At 42.3% G+C, this 19,388-nt stretch overlaps 1 protein-coding gene across 4 annotated transcripts in view; it reads right to left on the bottom strand.

Annotated features, from left to right (window-relative positions):
* LOC129746044 (mucin-2-like) overlaps positions 1–19,388 on the bottom strand; it is a 639,333-nt gene that overhangs the window by 154,142 nt on the left and 465,803 nt on the right. For all 4 annotated transcript variants that reach the window (XM_055739468.1, XM_055739470.1, XM_055739469.1 and 1 more), the window contains 2 exons: positions 15,842–15,960; positions 15,018–15,171 (listed from right to left, as the gene is read on the bottom strand). In XM_055739468.1, coding sequence (XP_055595443.1) covers positions 15,018–15,171; positions 15,842–15,960 — 273 coding nt within the window. The remainder of the gene's footprint in view (positions 1–15,017; positions 15,172–15,841; positions 15,961–19,388) is intronic.

Raw genomic sequence — 19,388 nt, 5'->3', positions numbered from 1 at the left:
TGAAGCTTATTCCCCGTTTGGTAAGGCTGATCGAGACGACGCCTTTATATTTGAAGAGGTCAAGTTCTGGTCAACTTTTGAACGAGAGAATCGTTTAGCAGCAACTTGACAGCAGTTAACTCTGTCCGAGGGACAAGACACTAGCAGTCATCTGCTACACATCTCCCCCTTACGCTAACAATAAAAGAAACAAAATAGACGTTTAGAAGCCCCCAGCATTTAGAGATTCGATATTTAGGAATTGGTGATTGAGTGTGCTGCTGAATTTTGAGCTTGTACTGCCAGCTGGAGCTCCTTTATTTCCCTCTGGAATAGTTCAGGTCCACAAATTACCCCAAACATTAGCCTAGTAAACCTGAACATCCCATTATCAGTCATGAAGGTTGTAAGCTCTCTAGATTATTTGCTGAGTTCTAAATGGCATTCGTTGAATTGAGTTGGGTAAAGATCTTCACTCCGTGCAACTTGATTTTTATTTCTTGGATAGTGGGGAATCTATAGTATTCTCTCTTAATCGTCTTATTGGGAGCCCTCATACTCACAACAAGCCGGAAGTCATTCTAGTTTTTTGCAACGGCAGACATTCCGCTTATCTACCTTGGTGCTTCTTTTACGCACTCTATTACCCCTTGAATTTCAATTTCCCTCAATCGTTTCTTCGCCACCTCTCTCGTTACGTGGCAGGTTCGTTGTTGTTAGCGTTTCTAACTGAAGTGACTGGTCTATATTAAACTTGACTTTAACAGGCATTCTGGAAATAGATTTTATACGAGTTTCGCTCTCACAACTATCAACATTAAGTGCAACTTTCAGCTTCTTTATAGCGCTAGTCGTTGTTCTACCAAGTATCTACCGACGTCTATGAGGAACCACGTAGAATTTGGCAGAGGGAGACTTGTCTGAATGCAAAACAGCTATCTGAGATTCGAAACTACACAGGATCGCCATGGGTTCAACTGCAGCATAGCCTTTCACTTCTCTATGTGAAATCAGACCAAAGGGCCTCAAATCTTCTTTCCCCTCACGCATTTCAAGATCAAGGATAATCCAATCCAAAGCTCCAATCATGTTTACATCTGCCCCAGAGTCCATCATGAAGCGGATAGGACTGTCGGATCCCTAACAGCAATAGATCAACACATCCTCGAGTGTCAACTGGTAAACGAAATTTGTCTATATGAGAAGGAACAAAACAATTTATAATGAATTTGCTTATGATCGGAACATTGATCAACAGCATTTAGCTCATCCGATCGGCACTTCCCAGCAAAGTGACCAAGTCGGCCACCCTTTCTGCAATCAGCGTCTTTTGCACGAAACTCTTCTATCGTTGTGTGAAACTGACGCGTGTCTTCCTTTCCCGTAGCTCCCGAAGATTCCCAAGGGATGACGCTTCTCTTATTATTAAATCTGCCTCTGCCAGCATTTCCGGGTCCACCTTTACTCGTGACTTCTGCTCTGTAGATATCAACTCCCTGCCGAAGCCGTCTCAGGATTCCTTCAACCGAATTCCTGTCGCTTTCACTGACTCACTCACTTACACTGACACACTACCAAAACTTGGAAGTTCACCGAGAGGTCGTTTCCAGGAGCAACTGTCTCGTTGCGCGTTGCGGTTTGTACGATCTCATTCGTACTTCTGTTGAACAGACGAGGTGAATTAGGGAACTCTTTATCCTTGAGATAAGAATGCCTCGCCTACAGCCCCTTTTGAACTCTTCAGAACTGTAAAAATATACTTTTCATGACCAATTGGTCGATGCTGTAGTCGAAATGAAGAAAACACCAATGTACGAGTTCAACATCTACTACAGGTCTTAGTGTTCTTTGTGGTTTCTGAAGTGGACGACACGCAAGAGCTAAAGGGCACCAAAAGCAAAAATAACTGTAAGAAAAAAAGGTAATCACCAAAGAAAGAAGACGATTCAAGGACCGAAACACAAAAAAGCGTTTTAAGATTACGTTGGTCCGTTATGGGCGAGGATGTGCACAAAGATAACGCAGAACTAACCGCTTCTACTCTGGTGGACATGTGTCTGGCAATCTTGTTCAAATAAACTTTACCAGCTTATGCGGTAAATAAAATTTGAAATAAGTAATACAATGCGCTGGTATCAGACTCGCGGCTGACTTCAGAAAACAATAGCTGGGTCAGGTGCGATATGAGTTATGCATGCAGGCGAGCCTATGAATGCGAATACTGGGTGGCAGATTGTCGTCAAGATATTCCTGGAACTTAAGCGTGGCGCGGGAAACTCCAGTGGTACCTTCACCGCTAAGGCGGCCAAAGTCCTTGGTGACGAAGCTGAGGTACGCGCCCTCTGATGACCATCCGGATTGAAAACCTGGTCGTAACGAGGTCACAACAGAGGAGGAACTGCGGGTGGCACTGGTCGAGCAGTGTAAAATCCACTCGGACCTGATGATAGCTCGCTTGAGAAACTCCCCCCCCCCCCCCCTCATTTGAGAATGCTGGTCGGCTTGCCCAAACTGGCCCGTTATGGGTCACAGGTAGTTTATCCATACACGAGGTGGTTCGGCGCGAGTTCGGCCCTCCGCATGGCCATCAATCCAAGCAATAGAGAACGTTTCAAACAACTATGCCGAGATGCCAACGACTGTCCATGGGACGATGCCTATCGGATAGTCATTGCCAAAACCAAAAGTGGGGGTGCGCCATCTGAAACGTGCCAAGACAAACTGAGAGTGATCATCAATGAGCTGTTTTCACAGCTTGATGTTACCCGCTGGCCAACAGTCCCGTATGACTGGGACATCAGTCGCGAAATTGCCTAGTCCAACCAAGGAAGGCCCCCGAACCGGATGGCATTTCAAACGTTGCAGTGACGACCGCGATTAGAGAGTTCCTCGAAATGTTCCGGCCATCATTGCAACCATATGTAATGGAACGGGTGTTCCCTGATACGTAGAAGTGGCAGTAATAAGTTCTTCTGCCAAAACCGGGCGATCTGTCTACTGGACACAGCGGGTAAGGTCCTGATGAAGGTGATTCAGAACCGACGCCGAGGTACACTGAAAGTGAGGATGGACTCTCGGAGTAACAGTTTGGTTTCCGTAGAGGACGCAGCACCGTAGATGCAGTTCACTCTGTCATTGAGATAGCAGACAGGCTAGCCAGGATAGCCAGGCTAACGAAGAGGAGAGGGCTCCGCTTTTGCGCAGTTGCCACTCTGAACGTGAAGAACGCCTTCAACAGCGTCAGTTGGACATCGTTTGCGTCGTCCCTCAGATAGTCGCGACCCCGATATGCGGGACGACCAAATGTTCGAGCGGGTTTTGATCGGTCTGCTTTTTTGGAGGGTGGGGGGGGGGGGGGTTTAGTTCCTGGCCCCGATTTACGGATATCATCGACTCACGACGGGCAGAGGGCTTTGTGCCGTAAACATGTGGTGCCCAGTGGTTGGGCCTCAGACTGAGTCTCGAGGAGTCGAGGCGTAGAACACGTTAGGTGATGCGAGTATCTCCAGACTCGAGAAGAGGCGAGTTGTTCTCGTCTCGAATTGTGTTAACAGGGATGAGCGTGAGAAAGTCTCGAATCATGAGGAGAGGCGCCGGTCTTTAAGCCTCAAATTGTGACAAGAGGCCGAATGTGGGCCTCAAGTCACGAGTAGCGGTGAACGGATTGTGAGTCCCGTGAGTCGCGAATTGTGACAGTAAAGGAAACACCCCACACTCTGGGTTCATGGGTACAATTGGTGACTCATGATACTATGTACCCCTACGCCATAAAGTCCACCTGAGGTGTTTTTTTTTAGAAAAAAGGAAAGTCCATCTGGGGTATTTTTTTTTTAGAAAAAAGGAAAAAAAAAGAAACAACCCTGGTGGACTTTATGGCGTAGGGGTACATAGTATCATGAGTCACCAATTGTACCCATGGACCCAGAGTAGCAAACTGGGGAGACGCTACGTGATCAACTCATAAAAAAACACAAGGTGTATCGTCGGGTGTGCCGCAGGGGTCAATACTTAGCCCGAGATCGTGCTGATCACCATCTGATCTCACCCCAAACAGGTACCATTGCAGTGATATCGTGTCCAAACACGCAATCAAGTACCTAGGGGTGATGAGTCATGTCGATTACGTGTGTAAGAGAGCGGCAATGGCTACGGCTGCACTCACACGTATGATGTTGAACTCCTCGGCAATCCGTAGTAGCAAGAGAAGAATACTGTCAAGCATGACCACATCAATCTCGTGGTATGGAGCGGCGGCCTGGGAAACCAGTGTAACCTGCAGAGACTTAGCAGCGTACAGCGGGTTATCAATGGATACCGGAAGATCTCGTCCGAAACCTCCGGCGAAATGGCAGGCGCCTTGCCCATCTCGGTTTTGTAAGAGGATGATGTCTACTGTTACGACGATAAAGACACGCCCAATGTACGAGATCTCGCCAATGATGACTCGCTGTTCAACTAACAGTAATTGTGGAACATCTTTGCGAGGGGAAGGTGGATCAAGTATCTGATCCCACCAATCGGGAGCTGGATCGGAAGAAGACACTGTGAAGTGAACTTCCATATGCCGCAATTCCTGACTAGTCATGAAGTACCACTACCGGTTTGGACAGGCGACTTCGCCATATTGCCCAGCTGTGGTGCCGAAGAGGAAACACCAAAACAGGCTGTGTTTGCCTGTCCGAGGTTCGCGGTCGTCTTCGGACCCGACACAATAGTAGACAACGTGATGCAGAGGATGTGTACGGATTATAACACTTGGCATGCGGTCAGCGATGAGTTCACCCGGATCATGACTACCCTGTAGAGGAGCTGGAGACAACGGCAGTTCGCGAACAGTGTAGGATGACTCCATCATCGCCTTAGAGCATCTGAGTAGTGTGCGTCCGGTCCCCTGATCGAAGCTACAAAGATAAGGCATCATATTTATGCGATAAGGCATCATGAGTGCGCCGTGAACGTGTTAAGGATACCCCATCGCTAGGAAGTATCCGAGTAGTGCTGCCTCCTACGGGAGAAACTTCGGGGATAAGACAATATCTTCCTCGTAGTGGACCTCTTAGCAAGTGGGTAAACTACTGATGGGGGACACCCACGGGTAGAGAGGTTCTCGATGCTGGAGAGCCTCTCGAGTCGGTGTGGGATGCCCTCACTGTCGGGAAACATCCGAGTCGTAGCGTTCAAAGTCCCGAATGTGTGCCGGGATCTGGCACACGACGGGCAGAAAAAACCTCGTTCCAAAAATCCTAGGATTGCTAGCCAAAGGAACACAAAAAGACCAGACAACGGTCGAAGAAGACTGACCCCATCGATGGGGAGCTGTCGAGTAGCGTACGTCCTACCCCACGAAGCCACAAAGATAAGGCAACATATTCTGCGTAGCGGATGCCGTGGGTACGCTGCGTTCGTGCGTAGGATGCTCCACCTTCGGGGAGTATCTGATCAGTGCGGTTCCCAACGATCGAAGCTGCGAGGATAAGGTTTTACCTTCTACGCGATGAAAATAGTTGGGAAAGGGTTATTCCATGATCGGGAAGTACCCACGGGTAGAGTGGCTCTCGACGCAGGGTATGCCGTTCGAGTCGGAGTAGGATGACGTCTACGTCGGGAATCATCCAAGAAGTTGCTCTCGATCGGCACACGACGGACATAAACGAGGCAAACCTCGAATCTTGGGGATAAGAGGTCGGGCTTCGAGCCGTTAGAAGAGATTTTAGGCCTCGAGTCTGCAGGAGAAGAAGTTTGTGTGGTGAACCCCGAGTTTTTTTCTATAAGAAATCGGATCTCGAGTCACAAAAGAAAATGTAGTAAATTGTTGCAAATTGTGCAGTAATTGTGGAATTTTGATCATTACATTACCATTCTTTTTAAAAAAAATCTCTCTACTTCTCAGTCCCCCGGGCAAATCACGATCTCTTTCGCCTTATATATATATATGGACTCAGATTGTATGATAAATTTAAAGAATTTTTCAATTTTGAGCAACACGCCGTATTTTAACCATGTGCAAATAACCAGCCAATCTGAGCGTTTGTCTTATCGACCTTGTGGTGTTTTGTTTTGAGTGCGGAATTTGTTAAAAAATAACACGCCGAAAAAAAACGACCAAAACCAACAGCACAATTGAACCGGGCGCGTGGTGAAAAAAGCTTGCACCAATATACATCCGCCGGTTGCCATATTTTATCCCCACCGGTTTGGAGGGAAGCCGGAAAAATTCAAAAACAACGCAATACGTGATTGCAGGCCGAGGCCAACCGATAGAAGGTTTTCGTGAGCAAAAAAAAATACTTGAATGGCGAACGTTCCGCGGAAAACAAACCTCACATGTGTTCGCCGAGTGCGGAAATAAATACTGGGAAAGTAATATAAATTTTATGCTTCGTCATTGATTGATCCTTTCGGAGATTCCACATGGTGAGAGGACTCAGGAATGGAAGGAGATCAATTTTTTTTTCGTTTTGGTCCTGGATGGTTCATGATTCTTTTGTCAGTGGATGTATATGAGGAGGGATAGCCGTGAGGTTTTTATTTATTTCGGGAACAGGAATATCGGAAATGAAATACCTGCCATAATGATAACAGAAAATGGCGATGATAGCAGTAAATTTTATTGCGTTTTCTCCGAGTTTAACATCATAATAAAATACTTGACTGGAACAGTGCTTTGAATAATAAACTTCATTCGATTGGGAATAAATTTTTATTGTTGCAATTTTGATTTGATAGAGCTAATAAGGCCAAATCACAGCACAAAATTTAAATTCGGTATCTTTAAGTTGCTTTCCGGCACATTTTCATCACGTTTGCAGTACTTTCGAACTTAGTTACACCCACAGATCAAATCACATCTCTCAGATTTAAGCTTTTTGGTCATATTGAGGCTTTTTTCAACAGATTTCAGCTTTCATCTCCAATGCTCTCAAGGCAAAATAAAGCTTAAATATGATTGAAAAAAGCTTAACAACGAGATCCACAAACATTTAGCAAAGAGATGTTGGTCACACGTTTTAAAGAGAAATCGTGTAACGTTGGGAGTCCAATACATAAACTTAGTGCTACGATTGGCATCAAACTTGCTCCAAAAATGATGGAAACGGCTGTGGGAAATTGACATTGTGCATCCTTCCTCGGCCCATAAAAAGAACTTGAATACTAAACTTAAGTATTGGTACTCTGTGCTTCATGTTTCAACTGTTTGGAAAACGAAACGAAAATAGTGACAAATTTTTGCATGCGATTCGTTTGTCATACAAATCGTTTCCCCCATTTCTTTCAAGCTGCTACGTTTACGTGGCCATTGAAGTAGGTACATATGTGCGTTTGTGAAGGTGTGTTTCGTTACTCTCATGTGTATATGTCGTTCAATATTGGCTTCATAACAGAACCATCATGCTGCTGCTGTTTCTCGTTTGAGCCAGCAGAACACAACAAGAGCGCAAAACGTGCCATTATTAGGAACAAGATAAATATTGGTACCCAGAGACACGGGACACAAGTAGAGTAGCAAAAGCAGCACCAGCATTATGACGACGACGACGCTTTTGCTTAGGATTAAACTCTTTATTTTCCCAAGCTCCCCATCTCATCTCATCTCAAGTCGAGCAGAATTTTGGAGCAATGTTGTCAGTCAGTTCGTGAGTGAGTCACATATTGTGCCATCACGTGCGTTTGCGTTTTGTTGGTTGCGTCGTCGTCGTTTTCAGAATAAAAAAATATCCCCAAACACATGAAAGACAATTCTTCCGGCAGACAAGCAAGCTCTCCCAGACTCACGTAGCCAAATACCAAAATTGGATTAGCTCTGGACTTTTTCGGGCTCAGGGTGGGCTGCGTGTGGAGTATTGAACAATATTGGTTTTTCCGGTTGTATTCGTCTTATTTTTGTTTTCGATGCTTCAGCCTCCCCAAAGAAAATTGCTTGATGTAGCATAAGTGTTTGGTCAAGCTAATGGAGCAATACTGGAGGAGTTCTAGGCATTTTCTACCGTTGTGCTATGACATGAATGGCGTAAAAAGAAAGGTATCCTGTTCAAGACTAAGCAAATTTCAAATAGATACACTCGAAAGAAAGGTTGCAATTCTTTATGCCATTTGTTACCATCTCTAGTCAAAAATATGCTCTTTCCATGCTTATAATTGTAAGGATAGAGTTAGCTGAGATTTTCAAAATTATGGTTTTTGGTCACTTTCGCCATTTTATTTCTAACTCTAATTCATGAAAATAAGGAAATATTCATTAATTTTTTATAGCTCGAAACTAGAAAAACGCGTTTGAAATTTCGGAACATTTTATCAAACCCTATTTTTAAAAAAATCTTTCACTTTTTGTTAAAAACAAATCAAGAAATGTGCATTATATTGACTAATTGTTCTTTGATTATCAAAAACTTAAGATTTTTTCCACTAAATATCAGAAATTTGCGAGTCTTGCCCATTTTTGTTTTCAATTCCAGTAACGCCTGCAAGTTATGCCCAATTTAACGGCCGTGTTTGTTTTGGTTTTGAAGTTTCGCCCTTTAGTCCTATACAAAAAAAAACTAATTAGGCCGTTTTGTCACACACGGTCTACTCAGTTACGCCCTACACGAATAGAAAAATTAACCCCGTTTTGAATAGGCACAACTTCACGTTCCAACAGAAATGCACCAAAAGGAAGTTTCGCCCAATTGAATTTTTTCAATAATTTGAGAGTTTCAAGTGATTTTGAGATGGAATCGCGTTAATTAATTAACGTGCATCTACGTGCATGCAGAATAACCATTAACTCGATTTGTTTACATTTGAGCTTTTTCGCCCTTATAACATGTTACAATAGAAATGTGATAAACGATTCACGCTGGAATAATTTTCATCAAACTTGCTTAAAAATCAACTTGATGATCCCGTGTCGATTCTCCGGCGCATAAAGCCGTAGAAAAATCTTCATAAACAAACTGTTTAATATTACTCCGTACGAAAAAAAATTGGTAGAATGAGTTATGGGAAAGATATGAGATAATGGAAAATTTAAAATCAAATAATTTATGTCAGAACAAAATAACGTAATTTTATCACTTAGAACTTCTCAACACGCACTTTTAATTGACGGACAAGTGAACAACATGCGAAATCAGAGAAAATCTGGCTACTTCGATTGGAAACAATGTTCATTGCGTTCATTGTTGCGCGGTAGCTTTTACCTACACGCAGAAAAAGAATGGGGGATGGTTTCAACAAAACGTTTTGTTATTTTTTTTTATATTTTCCATGCACATTTTTTGATAACTTTCACAGAAAAATCGATTGTAATTAATTACAAAATTTTATTATTAGTACACTTACATTTTTTATTAGCTGAAAATAAAATTTGATTTAATTTAAATTCAAAATTCAGTTTTATTCATCATCCGTGTAAACGATAAGTCGGAAGAAGGAAAAAAAGAAAAAGAAATCAAAAAATTCGAACCGGAAAGAAATTGTGGTGCGTGCGGAAATTTGTTTTTCTGCAATCGAACGAGATATGGAGCTGGAGGTCTGGTCCGCAATTCGCAAAGGGCCCTTGGATTCATTCCCGACGGAACAGTCAGTTACGGTAAGATGGTGAAGCGATTTTAAGGTAATTCGCGATAAGTAATTTTTATTACATGTTTTCTTTTCAGGAAGATGAACGACCAATCCTCACCGGCAAAAAAAAAGAACGGCTGGAAGCGTACCGTTGCTGGCCGGAGCAGTTCCTGATCAGGCCAAAAGAGATGCATTGGGCGCGCCAGTTCCGCGGTCGCAGACTAGCCATTCTACGGCGCGGAACAGGTCTCCTGAAGCAGAAGAAAATTCATCGTTTGTATGCAAGTGCCAGCATACAATTATAATAAGTGTAAATAACGAAATAAATGAAGTGATTCAGTGTTATTTTCGATGTTTTTAATAAATTCTGAAAATCCTATAATCCTATCAAATTTTAAAATAAATTTAAAACCATATCACATTTTCATTTTAATTCTTCTTATAACCTATTTCAAACCTTAAAACTGTTATTATTTTGAACCGGATATTCATTCTCTTGATCCCACTCATTTTTATTCGTTTTACCCAAAAAAATATTTATTCCGATAGAAATTTGGATTCATTTTTAAAAAGGGTGCATTTTATTTCCAATCAATCGATAATTTGAAATTAAATAGATATTTTTAGTCAGGGTTACCAAAAATATATTTGTGCTTTTTCCCAACCAAAATTTTTATTATTTTTGGCCGAAATCTTATTGTTTTCAAAATATATTTTCCTGCGTTTATAAATAGAACGGCACTTGTGCTGATCGGGTCATTCTTAAATCAAATTTTGGGAAGCAAACATCAAGTGAAGTAAGCGACCTCGAGAAGACGGCCTTCGAGACAAGGAAAACCCTTAGATTACGACAATGGTGCAGTCGGCAGCAGCTGCGGATCTACCATCCCATACACAGAAAAAAATTGCATGAGTTTCTCAAATACGTCGTCATAATTTTACTATATCCATCACATAGTATTTTGAACCATGATTTAGTATTTTCCACCAGAAATCTAGGCGATAATACTACAACATAGTAATATTACTATGCGAAATTTGATAGCTCATAGTAATTTTCTCGTGTCTAAATTACCATGCGCAAGGTACGAAAATTAAGTGGTTATGATGAAATTTATTTTGTTTTGCAGGCATGGAAAATAGAATAGAGCTGAATCCACCAAGGAACGCCACTTGAAAACAACGATTTTAAATATGTAAGTAACACAACCATATTTTTTATCTTATTTGAAACTTATTGTTTTTTTTTGAAAATCTTTTCAGGGAAGAATCGACGTTTGAGATGGAGTGAAGTGAAAAAAATGTAGTGATTTCTTTTGTTGTGTGTAATAAAAATTGAATATGCAAAAAACTGTTATGTTTTTGAATGAAAGCTTCGAAAACACCATGAAAGGGGTAAAATCCATTATGCTGCGGGGTAATAAAACCATGCAACGTGGTTAATTAACTACTTAAATCCATCTACCTGATCTAATTTCTATCATAACGCATACTGGTTTTATCATTAAACATTTCAAATTTACTATGCATGAAGTAAAACAACTAATCCTTTCATTGACAATTTTACTATGAACGTATTCGAAATTACTATGCGCAGCCAACATTAACACAAAGTAAAATTACTATGCGCATGGTAATTTCAAAAACAAAATATTATTGACTCAAAAATATGGTTGCGTGTTGTTCATTTAAACCACGGATTTAGTAATTTCAGTATGCTCTTTTGAGAGTAGGTTTCTTCATGAAGGCTTTAAAAAAGTCATTTAGGAAAAAATCTCAACTAAAAAAAAAAAAAGAGTTTGTTTATGTTTATGTTTTGGGGGTTATGTTTTGAACTTCTTGGTTAAAATGGAAAACCACTAAAAGTGAGTTTCGAAAGTATTGACGAAAGGTACTTTGTAGGAAAGACGAAGTTATTAGTTTGTGGAGTTCTGACGGAAAAGGCAGAAACTCTAGGACAAATCTAGAAAAAGGTGCAATTGTGTCTCCGATGAGAAAGCGGAAGACCAAGATAGGGTTCTGATGGAAAAGGCAGAAACTTTGATGAATCATGAAAACCACATTTTTGTCTCTGATGATATGAGTTCTAGTTCTAGAACGGCACTTATGCTAATCAGGTCATTCTTATATAGCATATAGCGGAGTAAGCGACCTCAAAAAGACGGTCTTCGAGACAAGGAAAACCCTCAGATTACGACATGAGTAAATTATGTGAAATATAAAATGCTTAAATTAATGAAAAAAGCAAATGAACGAGTTATGAAACAATGTCGATACTGGAATTGGTGGAAAAATATAATCAGCTAAATTCAAGTTTCAAGTCAAGAATTAAACTCAAATGTTGAGCGAGTCGTAAAATACGGACTATTTATATCTTAAAACCTGGAAAAATCCGGACATTGGATTTCAAAATTGTCGACCAAAACACCAGTCAATATCAATCGCAAATCAATAGCAAAAAAAAACTTGAAAAAAATGTCCATCAAAAGTTATCAGCAGATTTTGAATCGTATTTCAGGCTTCCCCAAAACCTTTCATGATTATATCTAAAGAACTTACTAAAAAGTTTTCGATTTGGATGCGTAATTAAACAACTTTCAACACCCATTTTTTTCGGTTTGGCAAAAAAGGTGAAAAATTCGAACATTATAAAATGAAATCCGGGCAACCGAGCCCAGTCGAACTTTTCCCAAATTTTGTTTTGAATATCCGAGCAAACCCGGATAAAACTGGGCAACCTGGCAAGCTTAATCTTTACTCATTGTGACCTAGGCTAATGGTTTTCTAACGTTTTCGAAAATCTGTAATTATTTTTTTTAATACTCCATAACAATTGTTTTTTTGGCCCGCTAGCCTATCTCATTTCTGAAATTTGGCCCGCCTGTTGAAAATGCTGGCCTTAGCTTGGAACATAGCTATTGTTTCGAAAAAAAGATCTATCAAACCAGCAGAATCTGAAGTTTTCTGAAGTAAATTGAAAGAAGACGATCAGAATATTGAAAAGTACGGCTAAAATAAATATGAAGTCGACGGTGCGGGTGATTTGTGTAAGAACGACCGGAATTTTTTTGGTTTATTCGTGCTCGTATGTTGATGTTTAAAGAAGAATGAATACATAAAAGGTGAAACGATCAAAATTTGGTCAAGGGAAAACGCGTGTAAATCGGTGAAATCGTTTATTCAAAAAATCAAATTAAATTTCTTTTTCAAGTTTAATTAGTATAACCAGGAACAATACTCAGTTAGGCTTCCGCTTATCCAAATCCGAATTGCCGGGCCTTACGCTTAACCCCTGCCATCAGATTTTGTACAGCCACCTTGTCCACCGTCTTCGCCGCAGAAAGCCAGTTTGCCTTGAACTGCTGCTCGTCCTTAGCAGTTTTTTTTTAGTCTTCTTCAGGTTCCGCTTGACAATAGCCCAGTATTTCTCAATTGGGCGGAGCTCTGGCGTGTTGGGAGGGTTCTTGTCCTTGGGAACGACCTGTACGTTGTTGGCGGCGTACCACTCCATGGCCTTTTTACCGTAATGGTTAGATGCCAAAGCCGGCCAAAACAGTACGGAACAACTGTGTTTCTTCAGGAGAGACAGCAGACGTTTATTAAAACACTCTTTCACGTAAATTTCTTGGTTGACAGTCCCGGAAGCTATGAATATGCTGCATTTCAAGCCACAGGTACAGATGGCTTGCCAAACCAGATATTTCTTCGCGAACTTTGACAGTTTCGTGTGCTTAAAAATATTTGCTACCTTTCCTCTTCCCTTTGCCATATAAAACTCCTGTCCCAGAAGCTGCTTGTAGTCGGCTTTGACGTAGGTTTCGTCGTCCATTACCACGCAGTCAAACTTCGTCAGCATCGTCGTGTACAGCCTCGCGCTTTGGCCGTCGTACTCTGTTTAACATCGCTACCTTCTAGTAAGTCGATAGTCCGGCTTGTTTTTTGGCTCGAAGCACGGTTGTGCTTATTTGCCGCATCTAGGAGAGAGAGGTTAGGGTTTCGCTTGAAACTACCGGCGACTCTCTTTGTCGTCTCAGCGGCTTCCGGTTTTTGATTTCCCCCGATCCAGCCTTCCTGGCTGTCGACAAACGTTCCCCAAACACTTTAATTACATTTGTAACGGTTGATTTGGCAACTTTTAGCGATTTTGCGTGCGAGTAGCTCTGATTTTCGCGATGCGCGAGCATAATTTTTATACGCTGCTCTTCTTTCTTGGACGGCATTTTGACAACTGAAGAGTGAATTCCAAAATCAAAATAGGAACAACATTCTACACACACACATCTTTAAAATGAGGGGTGTTCAAGTTTTTTTAAAATGCAAAATTGAAAGAAATACGTCAAGTTGATATTGACCAAATTTTGACCGTACCACCCTTTATTCGAATATTGTCAAACAAAAAATGGCCTAACTTTAACATTTATCATAAGTTCTCCCACACGTATTCGGATCGGGATAATCCGATGTATGAAAAAATAGGCAATAGGCGTGCATCTTAATTTAGAATTATAAAAAAAACATTTTTATATGAGAGATCTTAATTAGGTTTTAAATGATTACAATTATTGGAAAAGTCTGCTACCGAGCATGCTTAGAAAATAAAGCAATTGATTCACAGCTTCCACAGATCATCAACCTCCTCAAGTTCGAGTTTTTTTTTCTTATTTATCTTCAGAATATCCAAACAAGACTTTTCAACGAAAAATTATTAGCTGGAAACCTGCCAGGGACCCGCCAAAGAATTCGATTTGCTGTCCATTACGAAATTTTTCAAAATATCTCCCCGCTAGCGCTGTCTTATATTTGGACCGCATGATTTGACATCCGCATTTTGTTTATTTTACCGGTTGGCAGCTTTTCTACCTTAGAGAAATCAAGTCAGGCCTGTTTAATAGTCAGCTAGATGAATCATTCAGAAAAATTTAAATTTTTTTATCCACTGCCCTATTGAAATTGTCAGATTGCTCTTGATAAAACCTCTCACATTGTCTACCTCCATGGAATCAATCAATTTCCAATTTCACACACATGCATATCACATCTTCACAATTTGAGCTCACTGTTAGGTCCTCTAAGATTCCTTAAACTATTCACAATTAAAACTTTGGTCAAATAGTTGACTTCCAGCTGTTTTAGGCCTCCCACTGTGTCTATTCTAGATTTTTCTCAATTCTGCCCAACTAAAATTGAAAATAAGCTTCTCAAATTGACTGTATCAAAAACCCACTTGACGTACTGGTACAAAATTTTGTACACGTACATAATACATTGCTAGTTAACTTCCCTGAAAATCTTGTAGAAGTCTACTCATGCAATCAAAAGTTATTCACAGAGCAAGGTGAAGCATTTTTTTTTTTCAAATACACTCCTTAGTTCAAGTTGGGACTATACCATAATCTTTCGTTAGTATGTGGCTTTTTATTCACTGGTTATCATGTACTAAAGTCATAAGGTTTTTTTTTGTTTTCTCGCAGGGAAAAGCTATCATTAAAACTTACCGTATGGACATAAGCACTGGTAGGCATTTCCTTCATGGCCCTGGGAAAGATCCACGCAGATCCCATTATTGGTGCAAGGAGACGGTGTACAGGCATCGATTTCCTCGCAGTGGGATCCAGCAAAGCCACCACAGCACTGGCACTCGTAGCCCTCCTGTTGAGATGAAAACCAAAGAAATATTCAAAAATAAGACATCTAACATAATAAAAACTTCAATAACAACTTCTCAAATTATCAATATGGATATCAAACTATTATTGTTTTACTTTCCATCAATTAATCACACTCATCACAAGCATCAAAACCAAAAACCAAAGAAATCAGCAATTCACATGCCTGGACCAGGAACATATTGCACAATTGACCGGATACTTGCCCGTTCAGGCAATTACCCTAATTGGAATTGTTGTCTGTCTGTCGGTCTGTCTGGCCCGGCAGCAAATCAACAAAATGAATGAATAGAACTTCCGTTGGTCATTTTTCCTTCCCCCCGGCGGACATCCGCATGAAATATACGGCATGGTACAGTGTGTATGGTATAGGCTTCCACATACTACTTTGCCAGTCATCACTTTCGTGTTTCGAAATGGCGAGCAAAGCTCATGTGTGTAAAAACTTTATGGGTTCCGGCCTTAGCCAGAAAAGTTTGTTTTTCCTAGTTAAGGGTGGACGTAAACAATGTCTTCCCAATGATCTGATTGTTTATAACAAAATTTTCTTGGAATGAATTTTGATAAAGAGCCTGCCTCTGTTGCTTGCATTGTATCAATCATTCTTATTTTTCTTCGTCATAAGAGAATATCAATAAGCAGACAACACTTACCATTGAGTTGTTGGAGTAGCAGACACCTTTTCCGGAGCAGTCAGCGTTTTCGCCGCAGTTGTCCGATTTGACGGTCACTTTTAGCCGGACGCACTGCTGGCCCCATTGCTCGGATACAACTGCAAAGCAAAAAAAAAAGGATAAAGTTTGATTAAATTTCGAAAAAAAAACAAAATTATGACACATAACAGAAAATCAAATATAATTATAACAAAAATTAAATTATAGAAACAAAGAGTGGGGTTATAGAAGTGGAACCAATGAAGTCTTCGTTCAGCATGTGTGGGTGAAATTTTCGAAATTTTGGCATACCAAAACATATCTGGAGCATGCTTATATTATGGAGAACCAAGAGCTAGGGAGAAACAGGAATTGAGGTGAAAAACTCATAATATCGTCTAAAACAAAATGATTATTGTTCATACTTGTCTTCAGTAGTTGGTTGGCGAACGGTAGACAATGTGCAACTTTACCGCCGACCGTGGCCGAGAGGATAGCGATAAAGTCTTCCAAGCAAGAGGTCATGAGATCGAATGCTGGTCGGTGGGTCGGTGGGTCGGTGGTTTAAGCATTTGTAAGATGCTAGCCATCTTATCCTTGAAAGATGTACGCCTTAGAGATAAGTAAATTTGGTGGTGTTCGGGACCCAAAACAGCAACATCACGACGATCCTCCTGTGAGATATGGTTAGCGAGGTTATCTGCGGGCCTTGCGAGCCTGTGACTGAAAAAAAATCCAGCAACGAACAATGAACAACAAATTTCGCATGGAAATCGACAAAGACGCGACGAAAAGAGTCTAGCATTTTGAAACTTGGAAACTTGGAACATGGAACTGCTGATCTCTAAATTTCGTGGGCAGTACACACGTGCTATCAATTTAATTGAAGAGCTGCAAATTCCATATAGTGGCGCTGCAGGCGGTATGCTGGAAGAACTCCACGGTACGCGCGTACCGAGATGGTCATACCATCTAACAAAGCTGCGGCAACACACACGAGCTTGGAACAACTTTTATAGTGATGGGGAAGATGAAGAAGCACGTGATCGGGTGGTGGCCAATCGACCCACGAATGTGCCTGTTAAAATTCAAGGGCCGATTCTTCAACATCAGCATCATCAACGTGCACAGCTCTCACCTAGGAAGTACAAAGTCAAATTCTACGCGCAGCTGGAAAGTGAATAAGACCGCTGCCCAACACATGATATCATGATAGTCATCGGGGATTTTAACGCTCAGGTCGGCCAGGAGGAGGAATTCAAACCGACAAATGGAAGGTTCAGGGCGCACCAGCTGACCAACGAAAACGGCTTAAGACTTGTAGAATTCGCCGCCTCCAAACGAATGGCCGTGCGTCGAACCTTTTCCAACACCGCCTCTCACACAAGTACACCTGAAGATCACCGAACCAAACGCAATCACGAATCGGCAAAGTTTTGATAGATAGCTGGCTTTTCTCGAACATCATCGACGTCAGATCCTGTCAAGGCACCAACATCGAGTCAGATCACTACCTGGTGATGGTGAAGATGCCCCCAAAACTCTTCGTAGTGAACAATATACGAAGCCAACGCCTGCATCGGTTAAATATCACGACTAAAGCACGACTAAAGCAGCCTGAGGACGTAGCAGACTACGCACAATTGGTCAATGCAGAGCAGATGACAATTATGACGCAGCTCCTTTCGAAGACTGTTGGGATACCATCAAGACAGCAATCAATAGCGTTGCGGAGAACGTCATCGGTCATGTGGAAAGAACTCGACGGAAGATCTTTTTTTAATTAGTTGATCAGTGATCACCCAGGTGGTAAATCCATTTTACGGATGCTACTCTAAGTCCATGGGTGCAATTGGTCGACTCTATATACTATGTGCCCCTACGCCATGAAGTCCACCTGTGGCCTCTGGACATATTTCCCATCCGGACACGCATCGAAGGCTGTACCCGATATGGGAGACCAAGTCCGTGATTAAGCGTTCATCGGCTTACTCAATTTCAAGTCAAAACTCCAGCATAGATACCCTGCCTCATGAAACGATTCAAGACAAACGACCTCTTCTCTAGCGACTCGAGATCTTGGCGCTTGCCCGTTTGTGTGTCGAATTGAGAGCAGTTTATCCAATTGCCTGTCACAGTACACGTCCGGGGCTTTGCGAAACTACTCGGATGATTCCCGGCATAGACATCATCCTACACCGACTCGAGTGACTCACCTGCCGAAAACGTGAAGTCACTCTATCCGAAAGTATTTCGCGGCGTAAAAACACTTCCCCCTACGATTTCGACTGAGTAAAAGGTATAGTCTTATCCCCGCAGCTTCTGAAGGGAACGCGTTCTACTCCGAGGCGGTGGAGGTATCCTACACAACGTTCGGGAGAGTCTTATCTTTGTATGCTTTACTGCCAGGATCGGACGCACACTACTCAGAAGCTCCCCGACGAATGAGCCACCCTATACCGGTCGCGGGCTGGTGCTGGTTCCAACTTCTCTGCAGGACAGTTATGATCCGGGTGAATCCATCGCTGACCATGCGCCAAGTATTATCATCCTCAAACATCCTCCGCACGATGTTGTCGGCTGTCATGTCTGGTCCGCAGGCGGCAAGCATGTTAGCGCATACCCCTTTGAACCTCGGACAGTTGAACACTACGTGCTCTGGTGTCTCTACTGTGTCACGCAGGTTAGGCAGAATGGCGAGGCCTTGTGTCCAAACCGATGGCGGTACTGCATGAAGCATCCGTGATCAATCAAGAACTGTGTCATGCAGAAATCCACCTCTGCATGTCTCCAATCCATCCTGAATCCGACGTCAGGGATCAAACGATGGGTCAACCGGCCACGTTCCGAGCTGTCCTACTGGTGCTGCCAGTTGGATATCGAGGCCTCTCTGACATGTTTCCGCACATCGCCCGATGTGATTGTGCTCGTAGCAGAAGATATCTTCCTCTAGCAAGACCGAGATGGGTATGACATCCACCACAACATCAGCAACTACCGAGGAAACCGTTCGGTATGCGCCGACTACTCGCAGGTTCATCAGCCGCTGTACACTTGCACTGCCTGCTTAAGGTTACACTGCCTGCTTAAGGCAGCCTTCCAGGCTGCCGCTCCGAACCGCAAAATGAATGAGGTCACACTCGCCAGAACCTTCCTTCTGTTGCAGTGGAACGCGAAGTTATTCGACATGGCCCGTGAGAAGGCTGCTGTCGCCATTCCCGCTCTTTTACAGGCGTAGTCAACGTGGGCCGCAAAGCTCAGCCGGTCGTCGATTATCACCCCCAGGTACTTGATCGCACGCTTGGACTTGGTTGCGCACAGTCCAGCTGCAATCGTCCCTGATTGTGCTGAAATCAGGTTGGTGATCAGTACCACCTCGATCTTGTGGTGAGCCAGATGCAAGCTCTTGTAGCGCATCCAACTTACCACCTTCTCAATCGCTACTGTGGCGAGAAGCTGTGTAGAAGGGTGATGGGCGAAAAGAACGCCGCGTGGACGGCTGTAGTGCAGAGAAGCACCCGGCAAAACGTGAAAAATCACCAACTGT

This window comes from Uranotaenia lowii, chromosome 2, assembly GCF_029784155.1.
Source record: "Uranotaenia lowii strain MFRU-FL chromosome 2, ASM2978415v1, whole genome shotgun sequence".
Taxonomy (NCBI): domain Eukaryota; kingdom Metazoa; phylum Arthropoda; class Insecta; order Diptera; family Culicidae; genus Uranotaenia; species Uranotaenia lowii.
Note: the sequence above shows the minus strand (reverse complement) of the source record. Positions and strands in the feature narration are given on the sequence as shown.